At 36.6% G+C, this 14,768-nt stretch overlaps 1 protein-coding gene across 5 annotated transcripts in view; it reads left to right on the top strand.

Moving 5' to 3' along the window:
- LOC131060608 (nucleoside hydrolase 3) overlaps window positions 1-14,768 on the top strand; it is a 109,600-nt gene that overhangs the window by 64,620 nt on the left and 30,212 nt on the right. For all 5 annotated transcript variants that reach the window (XM_057993912.2, XM_057993915.2, XM_057993913.2 and 2 more), the window contains 2 exons: window positions 4,759-4,938; window positions 5,193-5,303. In XM_057993912.2, coding sequence (XP_057849895.1) covers window positions 4,759-4,938; window positions 5,193-5,303 — 291 coding nt within the window. The remainder of the gene's footprint in view (window positions 1-4,758; window positions 4,939-5,192; window positions 5,304-14,768) is intronic.

Here is a 14,768-nt window from a genome sequence, read left to right as displayed (position 1 = left end):
TTTATTGTCATAACAATTTGAAAGTGCATATTTTTAGCCCATCGATTAGTTTGCAATAACCCTTGTAGGGCATTAGCTCAAATCTATATAATTTTTTTTTGATCAATTGAATTCTCTTTCTAGTCATCATGTTCTCGAGGTGAGCAAGGTAGCATCTAGAGATTAGAATGAGGCCAAAGGAATAACATAAAGATATTGGCAGCTAGCTGACCAATTTTAAATCAATGTGTAGATGTATGAGCCACTGACAAATTACAAGAAAAATATGATCAAACCAAAATGGTCGTTTATATTAAAATAATGTAATGTTCCTCTAATGGTCATCTTAGATAGTTTAGGTGGTTTCTAATTTTGGCTTTTGTTTACGTTTGTTTCGTTAAGAAACATCGTAATGTAATTGCCTATATATTGTAAACTCCATTTTCATTATTAATATACAATTACCATTACATGTTATTAGAGTGAGTCGATGGGGTTTTATAAAGTTTGGCAAATATCTTAATAAAAACTACAGCCTCTTGGAATTTTTTTCCAAAAAAAATTTAATCGTTTACTTATGAAAAAAATGTCTTTGATTTTCGAGGGTTTTTTAACCCATTTTTTCGTCTGCATTTTCTTTCTTTGGTTTCCACATTTTGGCACCCATGATCTCTGTGTTTTCGCATTATTCCTCCACACAGTTTTTTTCGGTAGGGTTTGTTCGGGTTTTAGCCTGCATTTTGTTGTTCACGCTAGTCTTCTCTGTGTTTTCTCTGCTTGGTGGCCATGATCTTCCTGGGTCGAGGCTTTTTGCCTTCTTGGTGGCGTGTTCTATTTTTTTTAACCTGCATTTTGGCATTTTTTGACCCACGTTTTGGTGTTTGGGCACGAATGGAGGACTGTATTTTGGTCATGCTCATGTCTCGTCTAAATTTGCTTTTGGTTCGTGTGGGCCCATGATTTGTTTGCAGCCTTTGTTTGAAGGTTTGTTCGCTGTTTTTTTCCAAGCATGGGTCGGTTTTGCATGGTTTCTTTGCAGCTAGGGTTTTCCGGTTTTCCTCAAAATCTATGATTGCTACAATTTTGACCTAGGGTTTTTCGGTCTCTGTACTTGCTCGTGAAGGATCGTGGTCATGGGTTTTTATAATGTTTTCCTCAAAAATCATATCTCAGTTTTCTCCTAAAAATCATGGTTGTTTTTTCGTTTTTTGTACGATTTTTCCACACAAAAATCAAGAGATCTTTCTCTGTAAGAGGGTTTTTTTATTTTTTCCATGAAAAGATTGACTAATATTTCATCATCTAGGTTTTGATCGATTTTTCTCCTCAAAAAATTGTGTCTGGTTTTTTCAATTTTCTCCTCAAAAATCGTTTCTGGGTTTTATAATTTTTTCCTCAAAAAGTTAATGTTAGGTTTTATAATTTTTTCCTCTAAAAATTATTATTAGTTTTTATAATTTTTTCCTCAAAAAATTACTTAGGTTTTATGATTTTTTCCTCAAAATTACTATTGGGTTTTCTGATTTTTCTTCTAAAAAAATCAGGCAGTTTTTCGTGGGTTTCCACAAAAAAAGTGGTTTACTGCAAATGATTTTTGGGATGTAGTGCTCATTTGCAAAAGTTTTTTCCATTTTTAAAAAAAAATTGTGGTTGTTTTTCTGAAGCAGTTTGGGTTTGGCGATTTTCTCTTCAAAATTGTGGTTTTAGTTTGAGAAGTTGTTCTTGGTATCTCTAGCTTCAGGGAGGGACAATTTTGTTTCCCAACATCAGGTTGGCAGGATTTTCGTTATCTTGGTCATTTGTAGAAATTTTGCAGCATGAAGGAGGGTCTCAGGAGTAGGCTCATTTTGCAAAGTGTTCTGAAGAGAAGGGGACAACCTTCTATGCATTCGTGACCATTGTCTTTTGTATGGTATTTAGATCGATGATTAAGGGAGGGTATTAAAATAATGTAATGTTTCTCTAATGGTCATCTTAGTTAGTTTAGGTAGTTTCTTGCTTTTGTTTACGTTTGGTTTCATTTAGAAACATCGTAAGGTAATTGCATATATATTGTAAACTTCGTTCTCATTATTAATATACAATTACCATTACAGTTTACGTGTGGATTTGATCAATGCCAAAACGAGTTATTAACTCAACACCAAAGTAGTGGATAATGAAAGTAACTGATCTAGCGAGTCGAGGACCTTCTTACAAATAAAATGGATCCAATGGATAACTAAACCTTATTAGGCAATATCAAGCTAGAACAACAAACCTAGGAGAACTAAAGATGATAGAAGAATGAATATAGGTAGTTAAAGCAATGGATCTAGTGGTGAAGCAATGCATAAGATAGTTGTTGTCCTAGTTATATGCTAAACCTTGTTCTTTCCAACACCCCTCTTAATTGCAACTTAGAGAGGAACAACAAAATGCAAAGATAGTTCTTGACAATATGCCCTAATAATGTGCCCATGAACAATCTCTTACAAATGGTGAAATGGAGAAAATATATAGGAAAAAACTCCTCTGCATAGGAGAATATACAAAGAAAACATGACAAAGTGAAGGAAAGAGGGCTCAAGAAGATACCCCAAGAAAAACTTCCTTCACTCCCAAGAATTGATCATAATTGAAGATTAAGAGGTGATGCCAAAGGATTAGTAATTTTTTTTGCAAACTACACCTTTGTAGGCAAGTGCTCCAACCTTATAAATCTATCCTAAATGAGGTACTTGATGAAGTGAATGTGGATCTTGCTGTGAATAGTTTGTTGATGCTCCAATGGGTTGCATAATATGTGAATGACACTTTGATTGTCACATAGAGTAATGGGATGACCAAGTTGAAATATGAACTTGGTCATCAACTATCAAAGCCAAAGAATCTCATGGCTTGCCAAAGTTGCCCTTCAATGCTCAGCCTTTGTTGATGATAATGCAATAACTATATGCTTCTTGCTAGACCATGCAATCATAATAGAACCAAGACAAGAAACAACACTAAAAGTAGACTTTGAATCATCAACATCACCAGCCTAGTCTGAGTTAGGGAAGCCCCAACCTTATAAGCTCTTCATATGAAGTGAATACAAAAATGAGATGTGCCCTAGATTTACCTTAAGATACATTTGGGTTCCTTTTAGTGGTTCTAATGGGGCTCCTAAGAGAAATGGGAGACAAGTCCAACCACAAAGGAAATATTGTGATGACAACTGTCAAGTATAAAGTGCAAAAGATTGCCGACCAATTGCTGATATAAAGTAGCATTGATTATGGGAGTAGTGTAACTAGTAGACAATGAAATGGTGGAGTAGATTTACAATCACCGTTGCCAAATCTTTGAAGCGAATCAAGAGCCTACTATTAAAAAATAAAAAACCCCTCAAAAGTCTAGTGAGCTTAAAGTCCAAGGAAGAAATGTAGAAGATAAAAATTAGTCATATTAAACCACTCCATCAATGCTCACTTGACACTCTAACACAAGACTCAAAAGATCTTCACCTTTCTTTGAGTGTAAACCATAGGATCAAAATGGAAGTGTGTGAAGTCAGAAGCAAGCAAGAAGCTATCCATCTTTTCATACAAAGCCTAAGGCACTTGTTGGAGGCCATACAATTAAAAACAAAGCAACAATTAACATATATAACCCAGATTGCAATATTTTAACTAAATCAATTATAAAAGCAATACATAAAACCATGAAATCAACTCATCTAGCATAAAAGTTTGTTCTCAAAATAATAATTTATCTATAAGTATATATATCCAAATATGCAACATGAGTGTCTGAGAAGCAATACAAAAAACCAAGTATCAAATAAATATCCAGTAAAAAACTACATCCCACATAGAAAGCACAAACGTGTGTGGGCATTAGAACTATGTTGTAACATTAAAGCTTGCAGGCAGCAGGGAACCTTTTTATTTACTTTTGTCAATAGTATTTTCTGCCCCACAACAATGTGCAATTCATGGCTATCATTCCAATTTTTTTCCTTTTAAGTATAAACATTATATGTGCTTTGTTTAGAAAGACTCATTGGGAACATGTGCCTATGAATAAAACCATGTGGCTTGAGCTTTTGAATTGTCTTCAAAGCATTAACCATTAGAAAAGAAAATATTTGTTCCTTATTACTTGTGAAGTGAGCACCTCGTGATCTAGTTTGTTTATTTTTTGCAGCCATAACTCTCTAATTACACTTATGCAAATCATTTATTTATACCAAATTTCTATAGCTTTCTTCAACTCATGTTCACAAGTAAGTAAATTTGGGTAAACAAAAGCAAATGTTGGACATGTGGCCTAACCAAATGAAAAGCATCATTGACCTTTACAAACATGCAACAATTAAAGCTGTAATTAGCCAACCTAGCTTTGTAGTAGGGTGTATGGAATGCAATGTGGAGTCTCCTACTATATTGTCAAACTTCTTATGTTAGCTTAAATTTTATCATGTCTTTTATGTTATATTTATCTTCTTTTATCAAAAATATCTTGTCTTGGCTTAGATTTATATTACATATTCCTTAATGCTGGTATGCATTGTTTAACTAGAATGAATAAGTACATAAAAAATATTAGATATAATTACAAATTCAGAATTAATGTACCCCTTTTCCAAAAGTGAACATGGTTTAGGCAAAAGTAGAAAGTAAAATAGAAAAGTTGAAGTTTAAGACTTTCTTTTCAGATAATAGAGTTTTGGTGTTTGAATGTGATTCTATGGGTGAGAAAAATTATTTATCCAAAATATTTGGGTTCATTCTCAAATGAAAATGCTTGTGACAGGCAATTACTATCAATGCAAATACATGGACTGATGTTGGACATTCTGTGAACCAACTATATGATATTCTTTATATGATGGGGCGTGACGATATTCCAGTTGGAATTGGGGGAGAAGGTGGAATATTACCCAATGGAGAGATCCTTCCAAATGTTGGTGGATACTTACCATTGATTGAGCAAGTAAGAAAGAAAACTTTTCAACCCTATGAAAATTGCATTCTTATTTAAATCTATACTTCTTTTTTCTTTTGTAGCTTTAGGCCTTCTACCTTCAAGTTCTTGGATTTGATATTAGACCTAGATTAATTTTTTCACATGAGACTTGGTTATTTTTTATTGCAAGAGATTGTTAGATATACAAAATTCAAATTGACAAAAAACAAAATATCTCAATAATTATTATAAATGTTATGATCACATTTTTTTCTTAATAGGAGCTATCAACAGTAGGTGGATGCCGTTATCGACAATCTATTCCCCCTGGCTCTGGTGGGCGGCTGGATACTGATAGTAATTATGGTATACGTAAAGACTTTTTACCACAGGTAATGTGGTTCGTTCCCATTTTAAACTTTAATTTGGACTTGTATTTGTTTTGGGTGTGTAGTGATGTCTTGGAGTTGGTAAGGACATTTTTTTCCCTATTCCATGCATTGAATAGTATATTCAAAGAAATTGACCTATGCTATTATTTTTAGTTATAACTATCTTGAGTAAATTTTCAGAACCGTAACAATAGTCAAACTTGGACAATGATATTGGGGGACATTGATATCTATGTAGGGTGATAGTGAAATCATTTGAAGGGATGCAAAGGTTCCGATTTTCTCGACACTATCAAGAATAGATATCTTGCATATTGTTTGTGTGCAAAAAGGAATCATAAAAATATGTAAGACAAACACCAATATAATAAAACGAATGATATCTTTGTCTTCTTTAAGAAAACAATGATTTGATGAAATAGACAAGAAAATCCATGCACAATAATAAAATGATCATCCCTATGATCCCTATTGGAACACAAGATATCATCCCCACAAACTCATATCTAAATGCTATACTATCCATCAAAACAGAGAATTTAAATAGAATCTTGCATCTATTGAGACTTGCACATGATATATACACGTCTTGTACTCAAGATGGTACAGATAATTAAGAAGATACCTTTTGACACAACTGAACATCTCTTGTGGGTATAAAACAAACTACATGAATCTTTCTAAAGCTCTAAAAAAATGGTAAGAAACCACTCACATTATTAAAAGAAAAAACTAAAACAATATAGGCAACATGTTACTGCAGGCTTGCCTCCAAAAGATAGAAAAGTGTGAGTGAAGGTTGCAGGTTTCACCTTCTAGCTGAACATTGTCGGCATATTTTGGCTATAAATTTCAATGCTGCAATTATAAACATTTATTTTAATTTTTGAAATATTATATGGTTTGATATCATGTACTTGTGATCATTTGGAGGTCTTGAATATTAGCTATTATCTGCAAATGAAAATATTCCTTGGTAACAAGATACTATAATCTTAGAGATGCAAATCAATAGTAAGTGTGGAACGGTTGTACCAATCTTTCTGTTATGTGTTTGCCTCATGTGACTTGATGATGCCCCATTGAAGGATAAGGGAGGCCACTATTTGCAGTGTAATTGTTGAGTAAGAATAGTTGTTTCTCTTTATTAACATCAGCATTTTAGATACTTTTAAGATGATTTTAAATTATTTTTGTGGATACAAGATTCTACCTTGACCTTTGAGCTGATTCTATGCTATTTCTGTTTATTCATAGATTTTGCCAATATAGTAACATAATTTGTTTGTAGATGGATCCCTTAAAGGTTGACTTTAGGTGACTAAATGTCAAAATTTTACTCTCTTTTCCAAAAACATAAGATTTATGTTGCGCTAAATGCCAAAAATTCTTGCATATAGAAGCAAGTTTTTAGGACATGGAAGATTTATCACCTTAACAATATTGATAATTAATTTGATCAAATTTTCACAATCCATAACTGAATCAGTAAGCTGTTTCTGGATTTATTTGTGTGTATCTTTTTTGCATCAACGTTTCGGATCACACTCTGTGATCCATCATTAGGATGAAAGAGAGTGTCAAGAGATGTAAAAATAAATTCAAAAATGGATCACAGAGTGTGATCTGAAACATTGATGCAAAAAAGATACACACAATTAACTCCAGAAACAACTTACTAAATATTGATAATTGTTTTGTCATACATGGTTCATGTATGATTGCAACTTCTAAGGAGATATGGAAAAACCATAAAAAGTAACATAATTGGTAATATGTATTCCAATACTTGCACATTAAAAAGTGGTAATAGGTTAGTTCAATTGTAATGTCCCTAGCCAATTCTGATGAAGATTTTCAGACTATTGCCCTTTTGAAGGAATTATGACAAACACTTTGCTAATGACTGATATAAGATTTCAGATTTGGCAAGACATTATAAACCTTCGTTTATTCAATAAGAGTGACTTGCTAATCGTATAACAATGGTTTAGGGAGATAATGCTACAATAATACTTAATGTTTGATTCAATGACAATGAATTTTGGTGTGAAGAAGTAAGATGACAGCTGACTGTAATTAAGACAAACAGTTGGCATAACTAAATTCACTTCCCTTCTTATAATATGCTGTCAAAGATCAATTACATGGACTAATTGCAAGGACCAAATCTCTGAGTTCTTTCTGAGGACTAATGACTGATAGAAATTCACACTTTCTCCATTTAAACAATAAAATGAAATGTGAAGAACCTGGTACAAATCAGTGAAGGAAGCAAACACATCCTCAATGATAATGGGCTCCGAAGTGTGAGGTTGTACCAAGTGACATGCCACCCCTGCTGTTGCTGTTACCAAAGTCTGAGAACACTCTGCAAATCTGCGTTCTGGTGTCCAAATATTATCCCAAACTGATCGCCTATGGTGTAGAGATATATCGCCTTCCTTATGTAGAGTTAGGAAAACAAATGCCAAGTTTAATGAGCCCAAATGAACCCACTAATGTTCCACCCCTGTATCTGATATGGACAGGTCTGATAACCACTTAAAATCTGCATTTATGAGCCCAAGAACTCCTTCCAAATTGATCCAGTTTCCAACTAGAGGACATCGCTTTTGACCTAGGCGATCTCAAGCAATCTTATGCATCATACAATCAATATCGATGGAGTAAGAGGGGACGGACCTGCAGGAGTTCGGCCCATCATAGAAAAGAATGTTGCCACCAAATACTCCAAAAGATTACCACAAAATCATCACCTCATCCTCAAATAGCTTTAGGAACCAATGGAGGACCAAATCGATGTATGTTGGAAAAGATGTGAGTTAAAATGTGATGTCCGAAGTCTGCAACTGAGATATAGACAAACCCTTAAACCTTTGATCTGCCTCTACCAAACAACAATGGATATCCTCCAAGTATCAATAGGATTTCGTCAATCTGATTTTGCCCAAAATAAATGCATCAACAAGGTGATCTCCAAATATGGAAGTCTGAAGCATAACCACCTGAAATCTGATATGTAACTCTAATAATCTCAATGAGATGACTGAAGTATCATCTCCTCAATGAAACCCCTTGAGAGATCTTTCACTCTCTTAGTTATGCGATCAATGGGAGTTATCGTTCCCAAGGATCCTTAGTCTGCAAACACCCACTAGGTTCTACAAAACCAATCAATTCATCAAATCCAAATCCCAGTCTTCTTTCCTTCTCTTACCCTCTTCTATTTAACCTTTTCCATAACCCGTCATGAGACACCTTCTAGAAGGGGGTAGGTATACTTTATTTATTTTTAATAAGTGACTATTTAATTAATATTTTATTTTAATACTTTAGTCACTTTTAATTAAATTAATTAAATATAAAGTCACTTTTTAATAATTATTTTATTTTAATGACTTTATAAGAAATTAATTTAATTAATTTCTCCTTATTACTCCTTTTAGCCTAGAGGCTAAAATTGGGGACATTACATCAATATTGGTGTAATCCAATATATGTTCCCTTTAATTTCTCTTCAAAGTTCCTGATCTAATTGGATTCTTGCAACATTTAGGCATTGCATGTTACAAATTATGTATTATTAAGATGCAAATAAGGCTAAAATACCTTTGGTTTACGAAGTAATTCTTTGAAATTAAAGTAAAAGCAATAATCTTTAAAAACACAAAAAATTGCAATGTCTTGTTCCTCCCCAATGATGTTGAGTTCTTCCCTAAAAAATAGCAATATATTGAAAAACTCAGTCTATTGATATCTTGACAAATTAATTTTAATTAAATCCCAATTTAATTGCAACCCACAATTAAATTAAAGTTTTCACCAATGTTTTGGGAATATTTTTTATTTTTTGTTTTTTTATTGTGAAATCTTATAATATATCATATTTACTATGAATCTTTACAAAAGTACATTTATGAAGGTTTTTGATAAACTTGAAGCTAGTTGGTATTATGGCCCAAAATAATATACGAGTTCAAAACACCAAGAAAATCAAAACAAACTAAGCATAAGAAGCAGCACTAAGAGGTGGAGGTGGAGGATCATCACGCCTCAAGACCACCCACCAAGGATGCTCAAGGCAATTCGGGTGCTTGCCAACCATCTTGTTGCTTCTATATATCCAAGGGGACAAGTACACCTCATCCTAGTGGTGGAGACACAATTGTGATCTTAGTGTCGTTGTGTCTCAGCCTAGAAGCTTCTTGTGTGGAGAAGCTAACCAACCTTTTTTCTGTTTAGGATACAAAGGGCAAGTTAATTTGGTTTCCTCTATTTTTGGTTTTTTTTTTCATTTGTGGAATTTTTAAGTTTTTCCCTAGCTGTAACGTAATTTATTCCTGATTTAATCCTAACAATTTAAAAAAGTCTTTATCTTTCGATTTACTAAGTTATTCCCGTGAAAGATTGTATATTGTAACATGATGTAGTTGGCATCGTGTAATGTCCCCTTTCAGTTAGATTCAAGTTGATGGAGTATTTGGTCCATTCCCTTTATTTTTAGTGGGCTAAGGTATGAAAGAGGATTAGTCTATTTACTATTTAGAACGAGATTGACTATTCAACAATTAAATATTAAATATTATTATTGTAACATCAAGCCTAGATCTAGTCCATTTGTATCTTTAGTGGTACTTGTGAAAAAGGATGGTACTATGCGGATGTGCATTGATTAGACAACATTGAATAAGATGACCATCAAGAATAGATACCCTATTTCTAGGATAGATGAGTTGACAGATGAGCCACATGGAGGTATATACTTTTTCAAGATTGATTTGAGATCAAGATATCACCAAATTCACATGAGAGAAAAATATGTGCAAAAGACAACTTTTAGGTGTCATATTGGACACTTTGACTTTTTGGTTATGCCTTTTGGACTTATGCTTAAACAACCTTTCAATCATGCATGAATGAGGTATTTGGTAAGCATTTGAGGAATTTTGTGCTAGTTTTCTTTGATGACATTTTCATTTAGAGTATAACATGGGAAGAGCATTTGAAGCACTTGGACATAGTTTTGGGCATTTTGGAATAACAATCTTTCTTTTCTAAGTTGTCCAATTGTGAGTTTGGTTTAATGGATATTTTACATTTGGGTCGTATCATAAGTGCTAAGGGTGTACAAGTGGATCAATAGAAGATCCAAGCCATTCTAGATTGGCCGCCTCCTACCACATTGACACATTTGAGAGGGTCCTCTAGGGTTATGCAATTGCTATAGGAGGTTTATGAAAAGTTTTATCAGTTGGCTGCCCCACTCACATATTTGACAAAGAAAGGAGCTTCTGAATGGTCTAAATCAGCACAAGCAAATTTTTAAAAACTTAAGGAGGTAATGAGATCATGTCACATACTTGCAATTCTTAATTTTTCATTACCATTTATTGTTGAATGTGATGCATTTGTGGAAGCTATTGGGGCTGTTCTAACTCAAAAGGGACATACCATTACATTTGAAAGAAATAAATTGAATAATTAGCAAAGAGGCTATTTTATTTATGAGAAGGAAATGTTGGCTATCATGCATGCATTGAAAAAATTTAGATAATATTTGATTTGTGGTAGATTTGTTGTTAAAAGTAAAACTGACCACAACAGTTTGAGATTCTTTTTTAGTGAAAAAGATTTGAATGATTGCCAACGAAAAATGGGTAAGCTACTAGTATACGATTTTTACAAAGTACATGAAGGGGAAGAAAAATGTGATGGTTGATGCTCTCTCTAGGAAGCCTACTCTATGTTCTCTTCCCTCTGTTTCTGCTGATTGGGAAGTTTCCATTATTATTGAGTATGCTAAGAGTAAATTTCTAGTTGATATTCTTGATGAAGTGATGAAAGATGATAGGTACACAATGGTGGATGGGCTGATCCTTTGCAAAAATAGAATCTTTTTGGTGCTTGAGTTCAAAATTAAGGAGAAGATCTTGAGGGTTTTTCATGAGACTTCACTAGGACACCAAGGTTACTACAAGACTTACAAGCGAATCCATGAGAGATTTTCATTGAAAGGATTGAAATATGATGTTCACTAGCATGTTAGATAGTGCATGATTGTTTACTCCCTATGGTGAGTTGTTCAAGTTCACGGAATAAACAAGAAATACACACAGAACATATAACTAGCAACTTCAATTATATTCAGAACATAAATTAACATTAACAGTCACAACAATATGGCAGAAAGATGTTTCCTTTATTGCATTCCAAAACTAGTACATCATAATAATTGTTGGGGTTCCCTTACATGGCAATATATACTACCTAGCGGTTGGCCAAGGTACCAACCGTTGTAACTAACACGAGAACCCACACGGCCGACTCCACACATAACAAAAGTAACATAAACTATAACTTAAGAGTTTTATTCCTATTTACTGCCTAACATCAACCCCCCCAAAAAAGAAGTCGTCTTCCAGACGAGTGACAAAGTGGAAGCTGATGGAAGCAAAACTGTAACTAATGTGGAGAGGGATGAGAGGGCATCTTTGGAAGTACAGACGAATGAGAAGTGTCGACCCGTTGCTGAAGGTGTTGGATGGCCGCTAGTTCCCGCTCTCTTGCCATCTTCACCATATGGGCTGCCTCAAGTACTTTGTTGTGAGCTTTCTGAACCTCCTTGCCCTGACCGTATAACTCCTTATCCTTTCCCGCCAGACTAACCTCCATTCCCACCACCTTGGCCTCCAACTCGACCTTCTCCTGGCCACTTGCCTCCAGGTCCTGAATATACTTAGCCACAGTCTCTTCCAATGATGTGACCCGAGAGTGTTCCTGAGCCAACTGCTCCTGGCTCTTCTATATGTGATGGGACAAAGTTTTTCTGGCACCCTCGGCCTCTCGTATGGCTTGATCTCGATGTGCTATCACGACCTCCATCCTCACTACTGTCATCCTCCAATGCTTCAGGACTAGGTCTCGAAAGGTCGTCTCCACCTCATGCAAAGAGCCAAAAATGCCATTCTCCTTAGTTACTATCACATTGGCCATCCATGCACTGATCATCTCAAGAGTTTCAGGCTCTGGCCATCCTTTGGCTATGAAACATTTGAAAAATTCTCCCTCATAGTCCTCTAACAAAGGATAAAAGTCGGTAAGCCACTCGAGCCACCCTGGGATCATGCCCCAACTCCACATCCTTCACAATGTGGCCAACATCATTCAAGAAGTTCGCCATTCCCTCCAACTGAGACACGCATTGTTGCAGGGTGTCGAGTGTGTCCATTGGGTTGGGCTTTGCCAACTGAAGTACCAATTCCTCTCCATGGGCAGAGGAAGATTCCTCTCCTCTCATATGCTCTTGAACTGTCCTGTTCTCCTCCAATGCTTGCTGGTGCATCTGCGGATCCTCTCCCCCTTCGAAATCTCCTCCATCAATGCCCATTCCACCATCCGTGCCAAGTGAAAGTGGCACATCCTGCAACTCCTCCACTTGTACCCCAAGAGTCTCCAACAGCCATGAATCTATGGTCTGCTCTTGATGATCGGTACGTGTGGGGCTGAGCTGTGTCACTGCTACTTCCTAACCAGATGTTGCCCTAGGTGGTGGTGGTGGTGAATCCTCTACTTCTACCACATCAATCACATGTGATGGCACTTCCTTTGCTTGCTCTTTCTCGCATGGCTAATTGGCTACCCTGGCCAATGTCCAACGGCGTTGGGGAATTCTCTGCCACCGTTACCTCTGCCACCATGTTGCTCTCTCCAACTCCTTCGACCACTGGCTTATCTCCAATAATGTCCACTTTGGCGGCTGCGCGTGCCCCATCGGGAGTCATTCGAAATGAATCCTCTTCGCCACTCTCCTCATTAGACGAGGATGCCTCCATGACTTCCTCTTCACTGGCCTCACTTTTTGCACTTGCAGAATGTCCTACCTCCTACCGCCATCGCTTCTTCTGCAGTTCTCCACCAACCGCCATGGTATCCAAATGTGTCCAAAAAAAGATGGGTGGCTTGTACGGCTCCAATCGTGCCAATGGCTGCAAGTCGCCCCTCTTCTCTGCAGGTATGTCTGTATGAACGACATCCAAAAACATAGCAATGGCGTGGTGCGACATGTAAAGGACCTTATGCTGGAGTTCTAGGCATTCTCGAATACGCTCAGAGAGGAAGGATGCCTAGTTGAACACCGTGCCATTCCTTAGCTCGTTCATTAGGTACAACATCCACACAGCGATTTTGGACCCTCTACTGGCTCTTGTCAACCTGCTCTTGATGATATCCATTATACATCGCCATTCTACATTCGCCAAAAATGTCCGCTTCACCCCACGGCTACTTCCAAATTTCCAGATACTATCTTGTTCTTCTTGAGTCAAATCTCCACAGTAGACCAACCTTACCAATTGGTGTTTCTATTCAAGGGTCATCTTTCGTTTGATCATCGGACTACCCTGGTTTGGAATTCCAAATATCCTAGCAAACTCTGCGGCTGAGAAGGAAATGGTCATATTATAACCATCATATCTTACCATCATATCACTGTTGACGGGAATAATCATTATGTTATGTTGGTATATTATGTTTATGTTGTCGTCGGTAATAATGAGTTACGGCGGTCAGTTAGTTAGCCGACGGGTAGGTAGTTGGAGTCGCGACGGTTGTGTCGCACCCCTTCGGTTGTCATATATTGTACCACCTCCGGGTGTTGGAGGACATGTAATATTGACGACAGATATAATATGAACATCCTTTGACATTAATGGCAAGCTTATTCTGGTACTTCTTTTGTATTTGCATTGTGCATTGCTGTTCAGTTTCTGTATTCTTCCTGTTTACCCAGTGAGGTAAACATTTGGCGCCATTGCCGACACGAATTCGGGAACAGGAGACACGGATGGCGCACAGACACAATGGGCCTATCCGTTGGTGAGGTGAACCCGGAGGTCGACGATGCCCAAACGGAACTCTACGTAGGAGAAGACACCACGACGAGAGAATTTTCAATTCTACTCCAAGTAGCCATTCAGACCTACGTGCGACGAGAGGCGGCGGAGGCGGAAGTCCCACTAAGTGCCGTGTGGACAGCGTTGGAAGTAAGTCCGGAGGTAAATCGGTTGATGAACCATCTCCCCCGATTGCTAGCACAAGCATCGTTGGCACAACAAGCTCGCGTGGAGGAAATTGCCCGGGAGGAGCGACGCCAAGAAATTTTGCAACAGTACGAGGAACGGGAAGCAAAACGAGATGGCGCCAGGTCAGGGGCATTTGAACCGTGAGCCATACGGGACGGAATAAAGAACACTTATTGTAATAATTATGTCATATTGTTGGCATAAACTTGTCTTCCACATTATGAATGAATAAAAGTGTTCTACTTTTTATGTCATTAAGTATATAGAAAGCTGTTGGGAATTAATGCCCAATACACTGAATAAAGACAAAAATAAGCCACAATATATAGATGAACGTGCAGTAGCCCAACGTGCCTTGATCCTTGAACTGCAAGCGGAAAGG

This window comes from Cryptomeria japonica, chromosome 2, assembly GCF_030272615.1.
Source record: "Cryptomeria japonica chromosome 2, Sugi_1.0, whole genome shotgun sequence".
Classification (NCBI taxonomy): Eukaryota; Viridiplantae; Streptophyta; class Pinopsida; order Cupressales; family Cupressaceae; genus Cryptomeria; species Cryptomeria japonica.
The sequence above is the reverse complement of the archived record's forward strand: the minus strand, read 5'-3'. Positions and strand labels throughout refer to the sequence as shown.